The sequence below is a fragment of the Etheostoma spectabile genome, chromosome 3 (genome assembly GCF_008692095.1).
Source record: "Etheostoma spectabile isolate EspeVRDwgs_2016 chromosome 3, UIUC_Espe_1.0, whole genome shotgun sequence".
NCBI classification, from domain to species: domain Eukaryota; kingdom Metazoa; phylum Chordata; class Actinopteri; order Perciformes; family Percidae; genus Etheostoma; species Etheostoma spectabile.
The window spans coordinates 4,413,749-4,435,655 of NC_045735.1; the positions used below are offsets into that span (position 1 = coordinate 4,413,749).

Below are 21,907 nucleotides of genomic sequence, written 5' to 3' on the forward strand. Positions count from 1 at the left end.
GTTCAAAACTACAGCAAATGCATACCAAATAATTAAATGGACGTGAAACATTTTTGTGTTGTTAATGAATAGAATGGATGCTTGAACCTTAGGCTGTTGTTAGCGATTGCAAGCCTAAAAAATGCCAACATCCCCACGTCCTTTTAGAGGTTGAACCTACAATCAGACGCATTTGTTGGTATAATAAGAGATTTTGTAATATCAAAAACAAAGACCTGGCAAAGTCTTCAGAGCAACTGAACAGTTAGGAAGACAAACAAAGATAAATGGTCTTATATACAGTGCAGTTATGATTACATACACCCTTATTTTGTCCCACCTATTGATGTTACCCACCCATACCTGAGTTATCTCTAAGTCATGAGTCCCCTTCTACCTGGAGCTCAGGGTTGGATATTGCAATGCAATTGGAAGAACCTAAGTTAACATTTCAAGATTCTGTTTACCACTTTTCAGCAAACCCACCTGCCTTGTGGAAAACTAAAGGCTCACTCATTGCACACTGCTTTGACTACAACAGTTTATGCAGAGGGGATGTGTTTTACGAGAACATACAGTACATGCTAAAGCATACATACTATGGGTTTCTACCACACACCATGTCAAACTGGATTGCATTTAAAATGCTCCTCAGAGTTTACATGCAAAATCAGTTCTTTGTGTACCACAATGTGAGATAGTTTAGGAATGTCAAATTGATGTGATGTAATTTCCTGATTTTGAATTGATCTAATTCAACCAGGAATTTGTTAAAAACTTAGGTTTAATAGTAACCTGGACTATAATTCTGTAAAAGTCTTACTGTAAGATTAGCGATGGTCACTAGTTCAGGACATAAGGAAATTATTGTCTTTTTATCCCAAGAGTTAAGAAAAGTTGATACCATTCTCCTACTGCCACCATGTTAAGTGTGGTGCTAGAGCCAGCAGGTGATAGCAGAGCTTAGCATATAGACTGGATATTAAGTGTGGTGTGCTCAGTCTATACCTCTCACTATCTATATACATCTATTAGCACCTCCAAAGCCAACAAATAACACAACAAAATGTAATAATGAAAATCGTGGTTTAAGGGGAAGTAATTTGCTGTAATGATTTTTAGAGAACAACACCACGGGTAGTGACTTCCTGGAGATAGGGGACCAGTGTGGTTGTAGGCAACCTGTGGAGAAAACTAACTGCACAGAAACACTGTACAGATGAAGAAACTATTGTTCACCAAGCAAAATTTACAACATGTACACACTAAGGTAAATGATATCCAATCTCTTGAATCTGATTAAGGCCGGTTCTGCTGATCGATAAGATGTTACTGAAGCAGCAGTAACCACTAAAATGTTTTGGCGTCTTCTGAATCTCACAGCTAGAAATGCACCCGCCCCAGCTGCTCTGTCCCCCTTATTTCATACTTTGTACATAATGATGCGTCTAAGTAGGTTATTTAAATACTTCATCATGATGTAGTGAGCTTACCTATAAGGAGGAAGAGAGAAAAAGAGATGTACATTGTTTCTGATCCAGCTGACATTTGACAAAAGCAAAACGTGGTACAGTCACTGAGGGAAAAAATAATGACATGTCCATCTATATGAGCAAATGACTACATGTTACACTTTCAAATGACACTTAAAATGACCATTCAATCAAAAGCTCACATCTTCATCTGACAAGATAACAAATGCATGTGCAATTCTGGCACATACAGTATTCAGCTCTGCTGTCCTAAAATAATTATATATTTTATAGTTATAGTGTGTTAATGAGCAATCCATGCTAGTTTACATTGTATTGATCCTCCCTTGTTGAGCAGCAGCAAAGTATTCTATGAGCTTGTAAAAACATTAAACCATTAAATGAGATCATGCATTAGACTTGTATTTCACTTTTATGAAACCATAACCAATTTCGAACCCTAAAGTCTTATACATGTAAATAGCCTTCAGCCTAATTAATGATCAGACAACAGTTGCTGTGTTCCAAAGGGCTCATGCACTTTCAAAAGAATATCATCAAAATACATGTGAATGTATTCCATTGTCTTACCCTGATATGCTTTTTGTTTCTTTTCTTTTCGTCAATTGCAACAGGGGATGGCAGTAATCCAATCAGTGTGATATAGTGGGCAGGGCTGGCTGGCTCATGAGGGAAGAAGCTGGAGTCGAGTCGGTGGGAGGGTTCAGATAGAAGATCGCCTTTAAAGTGCTGCTGTACTGTGCAGTACATCTTGTTTTTGTCTAAGTTTCCATGGGTCATTGTGATGTGTAAATTCTTTTCTTATTTTGCACTTTGTTACTTTGCCACTTTTGATCAACACTCTTTGGACAGACATTAAAATGTTCAGTGTCTGCAGAGTGTAGTTAAGCGTTTTTTTGGTTATTGCATTATTAAAACAGTGTTGAGAAATACAATAGTCTACAAACCATCGTAGTATATTATAGTAACAACCATCTGTATATTATGTTCATTGTACATATCTGTAAAAATTCTATTATAGTAATACCCTTGTATATTGTATTCAGTACATATCCGCTGTAAATCTTGTTCACAATACTGTTATTTATATTTATATTCATAGGAAAAATCTATCCGTAAATTCTGTTTAGAATAGTATTCATTTCTATATTTATTCAGTACTATCCATGTCCTGCACTTATGGAACCATGTACATCCTGCACTTGCTGCTATGCACTTCTGGTTAGACCTAAACTACATTCCGTTGCCTTGTACCTGTACCTGTGTAATGACAATAAATTGAATCAATCTAATCTAATCTAATCATACTGCAAAACAATTCAGATTGGAGTCATTTTAGGATATCCCATCCACAGCTTTGTTGCCAATTGACAATCCAAAGTTTCTCAAAACTTGCCATTTTCATTATCTAGTCTGGTATTTCAAGTGTGTTGTTGTTTCCCAAAGAGAACCGAGTTGAAAAACGGCAACACACAGAGGTGTGGACATCCGGCACTCAACTACGCACAGAATGTCAGGCATTATCCTGGAAATGAATATTCATTGATCCAGGCAATTTTCTGCCGCTATGGGTCTTCTCTATCAAAAAAAAAGGACTTCTGATGAAGTTGTGAGTGTGTGGGATCATGGGTTGTGTCATATACACAGAATTAGTTTTGATCTATTCTGCTACTGCTCTAATAGCAAACAACGGGTTAGTTATGATTAGGCTGATAACCCTGTGATGTGTCCAAGTTAATAAACTTTACTCTTCAGAATGGAATCAATCTGCTTTTAGAGCATAACACTTCCTCTGTTTGTGTTTTTTATGCGTATCTACCATGCTCGCCGATCTACTTACTCATTTTTATCTTGTCTCAACTGAGTCTTTTAAAACTGTGTCTAATCACAATGTCTACATAGAAGGTCAGCACTCTGGCCAGGGGCGATTCTAGGATCAGACATGTGAATGGATGCAGTGCCTTCAAAAACGTGGTCAGCAATTTTTGTTGCTTACGTTTCATTTTGGGTTCTTATCTGCACCAGGAAATTACCAACGTCTACTCGGGGACTACCAACGTTAAACTTCACAACTGTCTCTGCTCTCCCTCTGACGATTAGATAGAGTATTTGCCAAGGTGAGAGTCGGCACAACCACCTCCAATCGGCCAAAACACGTTTCTGTTAACCCTGTCCTTGACGTGGTTAGGTTGCATAGCATTGGTGACAGACACACAGGATATTAAATCTGTTTTAAGCCCTTTGAACCTGTAATTTCTTGTCCTATGCCACTAACAGACAAGTTACAAACTCTAACTTGAAGCACTACAATATTAAAAAATTAATTTTAGGACATCTGAGATGAAATTTAGGGGGCTCGAGCCCCCTAAAAAGGATCTAATATCGCCAACTCGGCCTTGGTTCATGTAACCTGCATGTGTTTTTCAGCTAACTGAATAACTGGAAATGTGGTGCACTAGTCATTAATGCATTAGGACTAATGGATTGTGTTTAATATGTTTTCATTTCCTGGATCCTCCTCTCCGAGAGAAATTAGAAAACATGCCCATGCCTGACAAATGGAAAGAGAATGCCCCAACTGTCCTTTAACAAGATTAATTTAAAAAACTCAAAAATGTGTGGCAGCAACCTGGATAACTGGAGTTTTTTTGATAATAATGCACTATTTCTATGGATAACTATTACAGCAATCCATAGGCTGCCCTTGAAATACAAAAAAACACAAAACTTTAGGTATCTTTTGGCTCTGAGCTTCTTGTCAGATTAACTACACTGTACACTTAAATATTCTTTAACCTTGCTCACAGAACAGAGGCCTGTACTACGATGCAAGTTCAACATACAGAGGATTGGTTTTTGTTATCTGCCTTCCCCTAACACCAAGAGTCTTATTTATCTAATAAATATGTTAATTGTCTGTTACGTAAAGCGGACGTGTGATTTTTAATGCATATTCAGTATAAACATAAACTTATAAACAAATTTTGTAGATAAATCAGACCCTTGTTGCCATGGAAACCCTGTAGAGTCTTTACATTGCTATTTGTTCTATTTAAGAGGTGAATCCGAGGTGAAGCAGTTAAACACCGCTTTTCTGGGCTTCTGCGGACGGGGGTTACCAATCCTGGCAGGGATAAGTATCTTGGCCGACACCTTCTTGAAAAAAATGTCAATAAGCTCTCTGCTCTCCAATACTGCCGCCAAAGCAAACCAGCAAGAATATCCTGAAATATATTTTGTTCCATAGCATTCCTGGGAAAAAAATGAATCCCTTTTAGTGGTCACACAACTCATAAGGGTGTGCTCTATGACCGATGCTGGAACATTTTTAATTTACCCAAGAAAAAGAGTGGAGAAAAAGAAGGATAATTGGATGTTTGACACAGTAAATGATAAGATAATCAACAGTCTGCTCTGATTTCAAAAGGACATAGTTAGGGTAACTCGCGCATCAGACTGCCCTATTCTATGGACTGACAGCTGACAGCACCAAAATAGAAACACAAAGAACCAACGAACAATTATCATGCGTCTTCAATTTGTTGACAGTAATCTTCAGCCTCACTGCAAGTTCTTGGGATTTTTCTCAAACCGAAACAACTGCAGAAACACTGTTTAAGTGTTGAAAGACATCTTTAGATTGAACATCTCTTTGATCGCCTTCAAGGAATATTTGATGGTGTAAATAACATGTTGGGTTGCTTTTCCGGTGTTCAGGCCCAACTGAAGGAAATATCCCCAGTCCTTGTAGTCATTGCAGCAACCACTTCCGGACATTGTGCTGCAATAAGTTGCACATGAGGTGAGCCTATTGCTGAAACTTTGTACAGGTTTTTGCAAGTGTTATCAAAGAATCTGCCAAACGCAAACAGCTCTTGAAACACTTTTTGGCTGTAATGACATCACTGTCAACCATTTTATGACTATGCCCAATGGGATGGTAGTGTCACACAAAGCAAATTCAACTCTGCTGCGCACGTACACTGTTCTCCAGTGTCGCCCGTACTGTGTACAGACACTGGAAAGCTTGAAAAACGATGCGATGTAAGAGGGGAGGCAAGGGCAAAAATTCACAACTGCACAAACAGCACTCATGGCAAAACTCTTTTCAACCTACTCTGCTGCAAAGCCCTTTTCGGCCCTGTGAAACCTCAGAGTGCAAAGTCAAGTGCTCTTGGTACCATTACTTGTATTAACCTGTTCAGGTCAGAGATGGGGGGGCTGTAATGTAGAAAAGATGAAAGTGTGTGCACCCAGAATGGGTTGAAGATGCCAGATTGAGCCCAGAGTAGGCAAGGCAGCTTTAGTTGTATAGCACATTTCACAACGGGCAAAAAAAAACCAGCTAAAAAAAAAAAAAACGATAAACACATGAATAAACAGTTAAAAATAAAAACATTAAGATACATAAAACACAAGATTAAAAGTTACAGTTCAGCATGAAAAATTAAACATTGAAGAAATGAACAGTCATTTAAAGAACAGGCACATCCAAAAGAAGGTCTTCAGCCTTGATTTAAAGAACTGAGAGTTGCAGCGGACCAACAGTTTTCTGGAGTTTTGTTCCAGATATGAGGAGCATAGAAACTGAGTGCTGCTTCCCCCGTTTGGTTCTGATTCTGGGGACGGAAAAGCAGACCTGTCCTAGATGACCTGAGAGGTCTGGGGGGGGGGGGGGGGGGGGTCATAGTGTAGTAGCAGATCAGAAATGTTTTTGGTCCTAAACCATTGAGTGTTTTATAAACTAGCAAAAGTCTTTGAAATCAATTCTTGATGCACAGGAAGCCAGTGTAAAGACTCAGAATCTGGGGGTATGTGATCCACTCTCTTGGTCTTAGTGAGGACCCAGCACAGCGTTTTAAGCATGCAGCTGTCTGATTATTTTTAGGGAGACCTGTAAAGACACTGTTACAGTAGTCAAGTCTACTGAAGATGAAAGCATGGCAAGTTTTCCAAATCTGTTGACACATAGTCCTTTAACCCTTGATATATCCTTAAGGTGATAGTAGGCTGACTTGTTATTGTCTTAAGGGCTGTTAAAATTCAGATCAAGTCCATGACTACACCAAGATTTCTGGCTTTGTCTGTTGTTTTTAACATTGTTGTTTGAAGCTGAGCCAGACTTTATCGTTTCTCTTTTGCTCCAAAAACAACCACCGCTGTTTTCCTTCTTTTAATTTCAGAAGTTCTGGCACATCCAGCTGTTAATTTGTGTCGATGCCTTGGTCAGTTTTTGTAATTGGACATAGTCCCCTGGCGATAAGATTATGTAAATTTGTGTGTCGTCGCATAACTATGGTAATTTATTTCGTGTTTTCCATATTGAGACAGTGGAACATGTAAGGTTAAACAGAAGAGGCCCCAGAATGACCCTTGGGGAACGCCGCACGTCATATTTGTATGTTCAGATGTATGATTACCTATAGACACAAGTAATCCTATTCGTAGTGGATTCAAACCAGTTAGTGCGAGCCAGAAAGTCTAACCCATTTTTCAATCGGTCAGTAAGATTCATGGTCAACCGTATCAAATGCAGCACTAAGATCAAGTAATACTAAGACTGAAATTTGAGCCTGTGGTCAGAACCCGACTGAAATGTATCAAAACTGTTGATTAGTCAAGAAATGTTTGAGTTGTTGAAAAAACGCTTTTTCAATTATTTTACTTAAAAACGGAAGGTTTGATATTGGCCATAGTTGCTCATTAGCGACGTGTCTAGGTGTTTGTTTTTAGAGAGGCTTGATTACTGCAGTTGATCACTGGAATCAGAATTGTTCAAATCCAAACAATGCCCAACCCTGCCTTTATGGAATATGGAAAAATCCAAATAAGCAAAAGATCACGTTGGAATAAATAAAGGTTGTTTGAAAACAGAGAAATAGAGACATTGAAAATGATGTCACTATTTCAATAATGACAATTAAAAATAGAGACATTTGTTATGTTCTGCACATGGTAGGCACTCTAATGACTTGTTTTCGTTTTTCTCTCTAGACAGCACTCAAATTAACAAACAACAGAGCTACGTGTTGGAATTGACCGGAATTCTTCTTTAATCAGAGTTAAACCTGCATGCCCTTCTGTTCTAACTCTGCTGTCAGCTCTTAGCAGCTTCTGAACCTTATATTTACTGATGTACTACTGTGCTGTATACGTGTGTTTAGAAGTTACAGCATGTGCTATTGTCTAAGATTAAAAATTAAAACAGCTAAATTCTAAGGAGATGTCTCATCTAAAGTTCTCCACTGTTCACACAGTTTGAAATATTATAAAACTTCCATAATGTCACTTAAGTGAAGACAACCCATGCAAATCACAATATATGAAGTACAAAAATGTCAAGCTACAGTTGCAGAACATTGAGGAGACAAAAAAAGGACATTTATGGGGTCTTCAAGAACGACAGGCCTGTAGAGAGTCTAAAAGCAATTCAAATATAAAAATACAGGCTGTACTGATGAGAATGTCTTTTTGTAACGTCCCATCAGGCCTTTGAGGCCATGTTAAAATGTTCTGGCTGACATTTTTCTGATGACAATAGCTTACATCTGGGCATGGAAACACAAACAATTTTAACAAAAAACTCAAAAATTCAAAACATGCATTTGCCGTTTTCCAGCGCTGCAACACGTGTCTTTTGGTTTAAATGAAATATCTGAATCCTAAAATTAAAATACCTACCTAACTAACAATATCCAAATACTAGGGTTCAGCTGTAGGCCTATGAGCAAATGGAAGAGTTTCAAAATGTTGCATTCTTTTCAATACTTAAGTTATCTTGGATCTAAGTTCCAAGCACTTAGATCCCTATGTGAAGCACAAGGCTTATCAACTCAATAAACTGAGCCAGAGTTTTCACAATCTAGCCATCACACGTTCACAGGTGTTTCAGTATATGACTGGACTTAATTTAGTGTTTATTTTTTATTATTTCTTTTTAACATTATAGACATTGGATTTTATTGCACTTTTGCACTTTAAATCTTAAATGGGTTGCTGTAAAACTGAATTGCCCCTTGGGGAATAATAAAGTCATCTCAATCTGAATCGTAATCAACTGGCTTCTTTAATAGTTTAAAAAAAAGCTGAAAACTTGACAAAACCAGTTCCAGGAAGCTGACGCCCCCTTTGTCCCTGAGGGAGAGTGTTGAAAAGACACTCTGTTGGTTTTAATAGTTGATTCTATCCCCACAAGAAGAGAAGAGAAGAAATAGAGCTCCCATTGCCATACGTCATCTTTTTTATTGAAGGCCTACATGGTTTCAGTTGTGCTTCTTGTGATGGCTGATTGTTGTTTTTCATGACTGTCACTGCCATATTACGTATAATGTATCACTCCATTTTATGTACAGATGACAGATATTATTTATGCACATACATTTAAAGTGTTAAAAGTTAAGCCCAACGCTGACAGTTTTACTGACCTTGTTGCTATCCTGTTATAGCTCTAGCTGCTTTTATTCTCTCATCACCGTTTCTGCTTGAAAAGCATAGAATCATGGAAAGAAGCCTTTTTTGCATATACATTTTACAAGGGAAATAGTTTAGTGTGTATTCAACGATAATACAATCTTCACAATCTGAGTGCTGTTCTGTTTGTGTAGGGTTTCTCTCTGGTGCTCTTTAGTTTGGGGATCGTATAGTTTAAAATTGAAAGAATCCAAGCCCCTCAAGGGTTTTAAGAAGTCTTTTTTTTTTGTCCTTTATTGAATGTTGTGTTGTTATTTCTTGTTGATGTAAAGCACTTTGGACACTGTTGGTTGCTGTAAAGTGCTATATAAATAATGTTGATTGTTGATTCAATATCTTCTTGACTATTGTGTCAGCCTTGGCATGTTTGAACGATCAGCACTTTTGTTCTCTACTGTGTTGTAACCATGGCCAGTTTGGACTTTTCAGTTCACAAATGTGTATTTACTGGAAATGTATCTACTTTGACCCTAGTAATCGTTAAGCTGTTTGCATGACAAAAGAAACACACCACGCTGGGTAAAGGCAATGTTGCAGACTTAACCTACTGTAAGACTGACATGTTCAACTGATTTAAAAAAGTTAGCTGAAGCAAAACACCGAACAAATGCTTAAAGGTGCAATGTGCAAAATATGGCCATTTTTTTAAATTTTAAAACATAAAAAGTCGGGTTTCAGCAACCAGGTCTTCGTTATCACCATAATAATCTGTACAAGGATTGGTAATCCGCAGTCTCATGTCACCAGTTTGTTGACAAGAGTGGCCGTTGGCCGAGACAGTAGGTGTCTGTGGGCACTTTTTATGGAAAGAGTCCACTGTGGTGTTTTTTTTTGACAGCAGGGATCACCCTGCTTCCCAGCATGGATGATTGTTGCGCGTAGCAAGCTATCAATTAATTTACGACCACTGACAAGCAAAGATTACGGCACACACTCAGAAAACGGAAATGTTGTGCACCTGATTGGAAAACGCTTCATGTGGGGTGGTCGGCTCAATATCAAAACAGAAATGTTTTTATATGATAGTTTTATGGAAAAAAATAGGCTATGCAGATGCTGAATCTATCCTTATTTTAGATCAACAATGGTCCACTTAAAATTTTTTGTGATTTTCGGAGGCGTTGAGTTGGACGCCCTGATTGCATAAAGTAGCCTGGACAACAACTATGCAAATGAGAGCGTTCAGTTGATGCACTGCTTCTGGAATTAACTGCGACACTACCAGAATGCTTTGCTGCTCACATACTGTGGAAGTGACGCTTGCCAGTGGACACGTACCGTTAGCCAGCCAGGATCCCAGCTTGCGTCACATCTGCTTCCTTACATGGCTGCTGGGGCCCCCTCTGAAACAATCTAAATTTAAGCCTTAAAGTCTTGGTTATTTTTAGGTAAATAAGTAAATCATTTTAAACAGGTCTTATTGACTACGGCCATGCAACATGCCTCTAATCGCTCTTTTTTTCCGTGTGTTGTTTTTGTCGCTAGTCCAAATATGTTGTTACTACGACTACAAATGACACCAACATGCAACTTCTAGACATAAAATGTATTTTATTCTTCAGCTATTGGGAAGTTCAAGTTTTACGATACTTGGCTTGAAAAAAAACAGAATTCGGGTATAGTTGATGTTGTGATAAAGGTCTTAATTCTTAAATATGTTCATAACGGTCTTAAAGGTCTTAAAAGTCTCATTTTAGTTGGTAAAACTCTGGCCAGGCTGGTGTTTGTGCAGGTGGAACGCACAATGCGTCTTTTTTTTTTTTTTTAATTTATTTGCATATTCTAAAACTATCTAAAGTACAACAAACTGATTCAGTATAAAAAACATCTTTTTCATTTACATTATTACAGTTAGATAAACTATCTGGATCATTGCCTAATTAAGTTGTAAAAAAATTGTAGTTAGCATAACACACCATAGCAGGAAGTCTATCATGATGAATAGGTTACTTTAAAACAAATAGAGGGGATGGGGACAGTGTGTTTGTGGGGTGGGATTCTTTATCAGAGACTATTAAACAGATGCGGACTCAAGATCATCTCATCAGTCATGGGTCGTCCCGGGATTCAGATGTGGACATGGGAGACTGTGGTCTTCTGAGCTGGGATGTGCGTGGGCCAAGCGGTGTCAGGACCGTAAGTTACCTCTACACTTAAAAAAGAGTAATGCCTTGTGTTAAATGAATTGATCATGGGAAGGATTTTATACTGCATAATCTTCTGGGTTGGGTTGTCTCCATGTCAGATCCAGTGAGATATCTACTGTATGTGTGCTGGTCTGTAGGCAGTACATGGTAGCCATTCCTGCAGTTCTTGAATCTGGAGCGAGACCAAATTACTGTGCGAGTCTCCTGCAGCCCAACGAGACTCTGAAATGAGAGTCACTCTGATGTCCTGAAGAGAATACACCCCTTCTGAAGGAGATGTGCAGTAAAGAATGTCATGCTGCATTAATTTAGTCAGTAAGGTTCCTAATTTGATTCATGTTACATTTCTATAAAATGTGTAGAAGAAACTGAGTTGAAAAACATGATAGGATTTCATAACATACAGAACCACATATAGATTTGTAAAAGAAGCCCACAATAAAATAAGTTGTAAATTGACAACTCCTGTTGTTAGCATTTGGGATTTTAGGATTTTCGAAATCAAATAGAACAGATCGAGTTAAATATTCATAAATCAAATCATTTTTAATGGGATGTATGACTCTCTTGGTGTCATATAAATATATTCTGTCACAGGTTCTTTAGTGCAGGATGAAGTGGGGCAAACTTGGAGGTGGTGGTACGGAGGCGACACATTCTACTCTAGAGAAGTCAGAAAAGTTAAGATCAAAGTCTATAAACAATGACATTCATCCAACAGATAACCAATCTACCTCCCAGGACAAACAGGTAATTTGGTCTGATGGTTTTTACTGATTTATGTTGTTACCTTATATTTGCTTTTTTAATCTACGTATGGTGCTTGGTTACTCATATAGACTTCTTGACCTTTGTATTGCCATAATACTAATTGAGGTTGAATTCCTTCCATAACCCTATAGGGTTTTTTGGGGATTTTTTCTTCACCTGCACAACTTGCTTCTTTCTTATGGTTGTCAGGTTATGCGCTTTGTGTTATTGTGCAAATAAATCATCTATGACATAGTACACAAGATGGTACCATATATAGACAGTTTTCTCTTTACAAATTACAGTGTATGCAGCACTGCGTAACAGTATTGCCATAATATCATTATGTTATATATTGATATTCCCAGGATTTAAAATACGCCACAAAATGATAGAAATCGGTATGTCACACATTTAAAATATTTTTAAAAATTGATTTTTCTCACTTTTCTTCTTTTCTTCAAATTTGATGTACTTTCCTTAACAGAAGACCAATCACTGACCTTTTAGGATGTTTAACACACTGAGTCAGAGCTGTAAAGGCTTCATGTAATCTCTCTGCAGTGTCTTCAGTGCAATTCAGAGTCGTCACACTTGACACAAGTTTAAACCGTCCATCAGCTGGTGAGTGTTTGAACAGTCTTTTTTATTAGGTCTCATTTATAAACAGTATTAGTGAAATGGTTTGATAATTACCTTGAAATTAACAGATTTGAGTATATATGTGGTCAATAATACGAACCAGAGCCCCTTTAGATAAACCTACCAAGCTACTTTGAAGGTTGTTGACCCAGTGATAATCCATTTCAACACATGTGTTTCATTTTGCAACATTTTTGTCACACATATCCTTATAATTTGAAATAACAGTGGAATCTTCACTATAGCTTCTTATAGAACTGTATTTTTTTGCCAAAGTTACATACTCTTCAGGACAAGCCTTTAAATGTTTTAATGTTTTAAAACATTAAATGTTTTTTCATGTTTTGTGTGTCACCCGTTTGTTTTTATATAAAATCATAAGTATCAAGAGCTGAAGTCTGAGTTTATATCTTTAACTCACTGTGTGATGAGCGCAGTGCAAAGCAGCTTGTGCTTTAACAACTCTTTCTTTCTTTCTTTACAGTACGATATATAGAAATTAAGGTGAGACTAATACACTTAAACACACCATTGGGTATAATAAACTAAATTACATTTTTAAAGTTTGATTCTAACAAATCTATAAAGCAAATTCCTTTAAGAAAATGATACCTCAAGCTATATTCAAAGCATTTTCTGGTGATATAACAGCCTTTGATGTTCTTTATCAGTAGATGGATGGATGGACTTTTCAGTATAAAAGTTTTTTTTTTTATAAATTTCTTTTTTTGTCACTGCATAAACTCGTCCAAGACTAGCTAATAATAGCCACAAGTGGACCAAAATATATGATGAATTTGTCAAACTACATAAAAACTTGATTTAAGAAGGATGGAAGACAATATGTGTATATATATTTTTTGCAGCAATGTATGTACATTTGCCCATTATACAGATCAATGTCTGTAACTGGGCACTGATATTAGCCTGCAAGTACATTCATCAGGATCTAATTGAGAGTAATTTCAAGATGCTTCATGTTTTCATGCTGTTTTTTTCCATTGAGAGTCAAGAAGTCCAACTTTTTACACCAAACCATGGCCCAGTTTTATCTGCCATCTTGTAGAAGGAGATGAAGAAATGCCGCTCTTCCTGTATTCACGAGTTTCCTGTTGTCACATGTTCTTCTTTACTTCACTTAACAGGATTCTACCAGCAACAGGATTGGACAGTGGCTGAATGAAACATCCAATAGTAAGATATTGCAGCTTTCTTACGCCTTGAACTCTGAGGCCCGTGAAGGAGCCTACCAAGTTACTGTGTCGATTGGGTCGGATAAAATACAACACAGCTTCAAGGTGGAAAAATACGGTAAGTTAAAAAAAAAAAAAAAAAATCTATTTCAATCCATGTGTAATAAAGCAAAGTTCTAATAATTTTACTTTGTCTCCAGTTTTGCCTAAATTGCGTAACATTAAATGCGGCTAATGAAATAAGTATTAATCAGGAAGAAATCAAGGCTGAATATGTGCAACGTAAGTAAAGCCATTTTGCACATTACTCTTAAATAATCTAAAACTAGATTAGGGAAGGGTTATTTTCAATGTTTTTTTCTTTATCTATTAGGTATACATACGGCCAGCCTGTGCCAGGTAGTGTTGACATCAGGTGTGCGACCTTTTAGTGCATCTTATGTTAGACCCCTATATACAACCCTGAACAGCCATTGGGAATCGTTGAGATGCAGGTGCCTTGTTCGAGGAAACAAAGCAGGTACAGTAAATATGGTGACAGTCTAATGAAGTAAGGGCATAGACCTTACATATCCTCCTACTAATGTACACTGTTGCACATTAAACACAACATATCGTCATCTGTCTTGTCATTCAATGTACAAACTGAGGAACGTAAACGTTCATTTTTATACAATGGAGATAGCAGGGGCGGATTAGTCATTTTGAGGCCTAAGGCAAACACAGGCACGGGGCCATCCACAACCCTTGTTCTCCCCTTTTCAGTCCTTATTTATCTGAGAAAGACGTGGTCTCGTATGACAGTTGATTGGCCAGAGTTGATGCATATCTTCAATCATAACTCTGATGGGTGACTGCTACTCACGGGGTCTAGTTGCTGAGTATTATGTGTGTCACCATCTTCGTCATTGCCATCATCATGGACAGTGAAAGCAGCAGTTCGATAATTACTTTGGTAACTCCAGATTCTATGATATATATACAGTAAATGCGGACGTAGTTAAGGCCCGTGCTGGACGCAAGGGCGGGAAAGAAAATCTTCACGACTGCGCATGCGCGAAGGGATAAACCCAATAGCGTAGCCTTAGAGGGCGAAGCCTATACGAAATAGAACCGTAACCATCTCCATTAAAAGGATCCTGTAAGGTTGTCTTGTATGTAGCCCCCGCATCACTAGAACATCCTGGGCTGAGACTGCCGGTGGGTAGCTCCTCTTCATCCGTGTTAGCATTACTAGCGCAAGCACCGGCTTCTTGCTGCTCTTCAGTAACACATTAATTGGTGAAAAGTAAGACAACAAATCATAACCAAAGTTTATGAGGCGTTTTAGGGGGCCCTTGGTAGCTTGGGGCCCAAGGCAATTGTCTACCTTTGCCTAATGGTAAGTCCGCCTCTGGGAGATAGTAGTTAGATATAAAGATTTGACAGTTAAAATCTTATTCTATTGTGCTTTCTAGACGGACAAGAGAGGCTGTGCCACTTTTGTCTTCACAATGTCAACTTTCACAAAAATTGCGCAACAGGCGCTACGAGATGTACTGCAACTCACTGCAAACATGAAAGAGGAGGGCACAGGCAAGTCATACAATTTATTGTATTTATAGTTTAAAAAGAATTAGTAGGCCTATAATGACAAAATGACTATGCCATGTATTGAAACAATATGGCAAACACATCGTTGTAACATGAAGGCGTCTTGTACAGGTATTACACGCTCACAAGAGAAGACTACAGTGATTTCATACGTTGTTGGAAAGTTGTCTTTCACTGACACTCCCAAGATTTATAACAAAGGATCAGATGTGGAAGGAAAAGTAAGGTTCAAAACTACAGCAAATGCATACCAAATAAATTAAATGGACGTGAAACATTTTGTGTGTTGTTAATGAATAGAATGGATGCTTGAACCTTAGGCTGTTGTTAGCGATGCAAGCCTTAAAAAATGCCAAATCCCCACGTCCTTGTAGAGGTTGAACCTACAATCAGACGCATTTGTTGGTATAAATAAGAGATTTTGTAATATCAAAAAACAAAGACCTGCAAAGTCTTCAGAGCAACTGAACAGTTAGGAAGACAAACAAAGATAAATGGTCTTATATACAGTGCAGTTATGATTACATACACCCTTATTTGTCCCACCTATTGATGTTACCCACCCATACCTGAGTTATCTCTAAGTCATGAGTCCCCTTCTACCTGGAGCTCAGGGTTGGATATTGCAATGCAATTGGAAAGAACCTAAGTTAACATTTCAAGATTCTGTTTACCATTTTCAGCAAACCCACTGCCTTGTGGACAAACTAAAGGCTCACTCATTGCACATGCTTTGACTACAACAGTTTATGCAGAGGGGATGTGTTTTACGAGAACATACAGTACATGCTAAAGCATACATACTAGGGGTTTCTACCACAACCATGTCAAACTGGATTGCATTTAAAATGCTCCTCAGAGTTTTACATGCAAAATCAGTTCTTTGGTACCACAATGTGAGATAGTTAGGAATGTCAAATTGATGTGAATGATAATTTCCTGATTTTTGAATTGATCTAATTCAACCAGGAATTTGTTAAAAACTTAGGTTTTAATAGTAAGCCTGGACTATAATTCTGTAAAAGTCTTACTGTAAGATTAGCGATGGTCACTAGTTCAGGACATAAGGAAATTATTTCTTTTTATCCAAGAGTTGAAGAAAAGGTTATACCATTCTCCTAGCTGCCACCATGTTAAGTGTGGTGCTAGAGCCAGCAGGTGATGACAGAGCTTAGCATATAGACTGGATATTAAGTGTGGTGTGCTCAGTCTATACCTCTCACTATTATATACATCTATTAGCACCTCCAAAGCCAACAAATAACACAAACAAAATGTATAATGAAAATCCGTGGTTAAGGGGAAGTAATTGCTGTAATATTTTTAGAGAACAAACACCACGGGTAGTGACTTCCTGGAGATAGGGGACCAGTGTGGTTGTTAGGCAACCTGTGAGAAAACTACTGCACAGAAACACTGTACAGATGAAGAAAACTATTGTTCACCAAGCAAAATTTACAACATGTAACACACTAAGGTAATGATGAATCCAATCTCTTGAATCTGATTAAGGCCGGTTCTGCTGATCGATAAGATTGTTACTGAAGCAGCAGTAACCACTAAAATGTTTTGGCGTCTTCTGAATCTCACGCTAGAAATGCACCCGCCCACAGCTGCTCATGTCCCCTTATTTCATACTTTGTACATAATGATGCGTCTAAGCTAGGTTATTAAATACTCATCATGATGTAGTGAGCTTACCTATAAGGAGGAAGAGAGAGAACAAGAGATGTACATTGTTTCTGATCCAGCGACATTGACAAAAGCAAAACGTGGTACAGTCACTGAGGGAAAAAATAAATGACATGTCCATCTATATGAGCAAATGACTACATGTTACACTTTCAAATGACACTTAAAATGACCATTCAATCAAAAGCTCACATCTTCATCTGACAAGATAACAAATGCATGTGCAATTCTGGCACATACAGTATTCAGCTTTGGCTGTCCTAAAATAATTATATATTTTATAGTTATAGTGTGTTATGAGCAATCCATGCTAGTTTACATTGTATTGATCTCCCTTGTTGAGCAGCAGCAAAGTATTTCTTATGAGCTTGTAAAAACATTAAACCATTAAATGAGATCATGCATTAGACTTGTATTTCACTTTTATGAAAACCATAACCAATTTCGAACCCTAAAGTCATGATACATGTAAATAGCCTTCAGCCTAATTAATGATCAGACAACAGTTGCTGTGTTCCAAAGGGCTCATGCACTTTCAAAAGAATACAGTCAAAAATACATGTAATGTATTCCATTGTCTTACCCTTGATATGCTTTTTGTTTCTTTTCTTTTCCGTCAATTGCAAAGGGGATGGCAGTAATCCAATCAGTGTGATATAGTGGGCAGGGTGGCTGGCTCATGAGGGAAGAAGCTGGAGTCGAGTCGGTGGGAGGGTTCAGATAGAAGATCGCCTTTAAAGTGCTGCTGTACTGTGCAGTACATCTTGTTTTTGTCTAAGTTTTCATGGGGTCATTGTGATGTATAAATTCTTTTCTTATTTTTGCACTTTGTTACTTTAGCCACTTTTGATCAACACTCTTTGGACAGACATAAAATGTTCAGTGTCTGCAGAGTGTAGTTAAAGCGTTTTTTTGGTTATTGCATTATTAAAACAGTGTTGAGAAATACAATAGTCTACATAACCATCGTAGTATATTATAGTAACAACCATCTGTATATTATGTTCATTGTACATATCTGTAAAAATTCTATTATAGTAATCCCTTGTATATTGTATTCAGTTACATATCCGCTGTAAATCTTGTGCACAATACTGGTTATTTATATCATATTCATAGGAAAAATCTATCCGTAAATTCTGTTTAATAGTATTCATTTCTATATTTATTCAGTACTATCCATGTCCTGCACTTATGGAACCATGTACATCCTGCACTTGCTGCTATGCACTTCTGGTTAGACCTAAACTACATTCCGTTTGCCTTGTACCTGTACCTGTGTAATGACAATAAATTGAATCTAATCTAATCTAATCTAATCATACTGCAAAACAATTCAGATGGAGTCATTTTAGGATATCCCATCCACAGCTTGTTGCCAGATTGACAATCCAAAGTTTCTCAAAACTTGCCATTTCATTATCTAGCTCTGGTATTTCAAGTGTGTTGTTGTTTCCAAAGAGAACCGAGTTGAAAAACGGCAACACACCAGAGGTGTGGACATCACGGCACTCAACTACGCACAGATGTCAGGCATTATCCTGGAAATGAATATTCATTGATCCAGGCAATTTTCTGCCGCTATGGGTCTATCTCTATCAAAAAAAAAGGACTTCTGATGAAGTTGTGAGTTGTGTGGGATCATGGGTTGTTGTCATATACACAGAATTAGTTTTGATCTATTCTGCTACGCTCTAATAGCAAACAACGGGTTAGTTATGATTAGGCTGATAACCTGTGATGTGTCAAGTTATAAAACTTACTCTTCAGAATGGAATCAATCTGCTTTTAGAGCATAACACTTCCTCTGTTTGTTTTTTTATGCTATCTACCATGCTCGCCGATCTACTACTCATTTTTATCTTGTCTCAACTGAGTCTTTTAAAACTGTGTCTAAAGTCACAATGTCTACATAGAAGGTCAGCACTCTGGCCAGGGGCGATTCTAGGATCAGACATGTGAATGGATGCAGTGCCTTGCAAAAACGTGGTCAGCAATTTTTGTTGTTACGTTTCATTTTGGGTTCTTATCTGCACAGGAAATTACCAACGTTCTACTCGGGGACTACCAACGTTAAACTTCACAACTGTCTCTGCTCTCCCTCTGACCGATTAGTAGAGTATTTGCCAAAGGTGAGAGTCGGCACAACCACCTCCAATCGGCCAAAACTACGTTTCTGTTAACCCTGTCCTTGACGTGGTTAGGTGCATAGCATTGGTGACAGACACAAGGATATTAAATCTGTTTTAAGCCCTTTGAACCTGTAATTTCTTGTCCTATGCCACTAACAGACAAGTACAAACTCTAACTTGAGCACTACAATATTAAAAAAATTAATTTTAGGACATCTGAGAGAAATTTGGGGGCTCGAGCCCCCTAAAAAGGATCTAATATCGCCAACTCGGCCGTTGGTTCATGTAACCTGCATGTGTTTTTCAGCTAACTGAATAACGGAATGAGTGGTGCACTAGTCATTAATGCATTAGGACTAATGGATATGTGTTTAATATGTTTTCATTTCCTGGATCCTCTCTCCAGAGAGAAATTAGAAAACTGCCCATGCCTGACAAATGAAAGAGAATGCCCCAACTGTCCTTTAACAAGATTAATTTAAAAAAACTCAAAAATGTTGTGGCCAGCAACCTGGAGATAACTGGAGTTTTTTGATAATAATGCACTATTCTATGGATAACTATACAAGCAATCATAAGGCTGCCCTTGAAATACAAAAAAACACAAAACTTTAGGTATTTTTGGCTCCTGAGCTTCTTGTCAGATTAACTAACTGTACACTTAAAATATTCTTTAACCTGCTCACAGAAACAGAGGCCTGTACTACGATGCAAGTTCAACATACAGAGGATATGGTTTTTTTATCTGCCTTCCCCTAACACCAAGAGTCTTATTTATCTAATAAATATGTTAATTTGTCTGTTACAGTAAAGCGGACGTGTGAATTTTTAATGCATATTCAGTATTAAACATAAACTTATAAACAAATTTTGTAGATAAATCAGACCCTTGTTGCCATGGAAACCCTGTAGAGTCTTACATTGCTATTTGTTCATTTAAGAGGTGAATCGAGGTGAAGCAGTTAAACACGCTTTTTCTGGGCTTCTGCGGACGGGGGTTACCAATCCTGGCAGGGATAAGTATCTTGGCCTGACACTGTCTTGAAAAAAAATGTCAATAAGCTCTCTGCTCTCCAATACTGCCGCCAAAGCAAACCAAGCAAGAATATCCTGAAGAAATTTTGTTCCATAGCATTCCTGGGGAAAAAAATGAATCCCTTTTAGTGGTCACACAACTCATAAGGGTGTGCTCTAGGACCTGATGCTGGAACGATTTTTAATTTACCCAAGAAAAAGAGTGGAGAAAAGAAGGATAATTGGATGTTTGACACAGTAAATGATAAGATAATCAACAGTCTGCTCTGATTTCAAAAGGACATAGTAGGGTAACCGCGCATCAGACTGCCCTATCTATGGACTGACAGCTGACAGCACCATAAATAGAAACACAACGACCACGAAACAATTATCATGCGTCTTCAATTTGTTGACATAATCTTCAGCCTCACTGCAAGTTCTTGGGATTTTTTCTCAAACCGAAACAACTGCAGAAACATGTTTAAGTGTTGAAAGACATCTTTGACGATTGAACATCTCTTTGGATCGCCTTCAAGGAGATTATTTTGATGGTGTAAATAACATGTTGGGTGCTTTTCCGGTGTTCAGGCCCAACTGAAGGAAATATGCCCCAGTCTTGTAGTCATTGCAGCAACCACTTCCGGACATTGTGCTGCAATAAGTTGCACATAGGTGAGCCTAGTGCTGAAACTTTGTACAGGTTTTGCAAGTGTTATCAAAGAATCTGCCAAACGCAAACAGCTCTTGAAACACTTTTTGGCTGTAATGACATCACTGTCAACCTTTTATGACTATGCCCAATGGGAGGTAGTGCAACACAAAGCAAATTCAACTCTGCTGCGCAACGTACACTGTTCTCCAGTGTCGCCCGTACTGTGTACAGACACTGGAAAGCTTGAAAAACGATGCGATGTAAGAGGGGAGGCAAGGGCAAAAAATTCACAACTGCACAAACAGCACTCATGGCAAAACTCTTTTCAACCTACTCTGCTGCAAAGCCCTTTTCGGCCCTGTGAAACCTCAGAGTGCAAAGTCAAGTGCTCTTGGTACCATTACTTGTATTAACCTGTTCAGGTCAGAGATGGGGTGGGCTGTAATGGTAGAAAAGATGAAAGTGTGTGCTACCCAGAATGGGTTGAAGATGCCAGATGTGAGCCCAGAGTAGGCAAGGCAGCTTTAGTTGTATAGCACATTTCAGCAACGGGCAAAAAAAAACCAGCTAAAAAAAAAAAAAACGATAAAAACACATGGAATAAACAGTTAAAAATAAAAACATTAAGATACATAAAACACAAGATTAAAAGTTACAGTTCAGCATAAGAAATTAAACATTGAAGAAATGAACAGTCATTTAAAGAACAGGCACATCCAAAAGAAGGTCTTCAGCCTTGATTTAAAGAACTGAGAGTGCAGCGGACCAACAGTTTTCTGGGAGTTTTGTTCCAGATATGAGGAGCATAGAAACTGAGTGCTGCTTCCCCCTGTTTGGTTCTGATTCTGGGGACGGAAAAGCAGACCTGTCCTAGATGACCTGAGAGGTCTGGGGGGGGGGGGGGGGGGGGTCATAGTGTAGTAGCAGATCAGAAATGTTTTTGGCCTAAACCATTGAGTGTTTTATAAACTAGCAAAAGTCTTTGAAATCATTTTGATGCACAGGAACCAGTGTAAAGACTCAGACAGGGTCGTGGAGGGGATGTGATCCACTCTCTTGGTCTTAGTGAGGACCCAGCACAGCGTTTTAAGCATTGCAGCTGTCTGATTGTATTGTTTAGGGAGACCGTAAAGACACTGTTACAGTA

General features: G+C 38.1%; 1 protein-coding gene across 1 annotated transcript in view; it reads left to right on the plus strand.

Annotated features, from left to right (window-relative positions):
* LOC116686797 (ovostatin) overlaps positions 1-13,945 on the plus strand; it is a 16,834-nt gene extending 2,889 nt beyond the window's left edge. Inside the window, exons 4-5 of the mRNA XM_032511851.1 lie at positions 13,627-13,792; positions 13,875-13,945. Of these exons, the coding sequence (XP_032367742.1) occupies positions 13,627-13,792; positions 13,875-13,909 (201 nt within the window). The 3' untranslated portion in view covers positions 13,910-13,945. The remainder of the gene's footprint in view (positions 1-13,626; positions 13,793-13,874) is intronic.
* Positions 13,946-21,907: the final 7,962 nt, after the last annotated feature.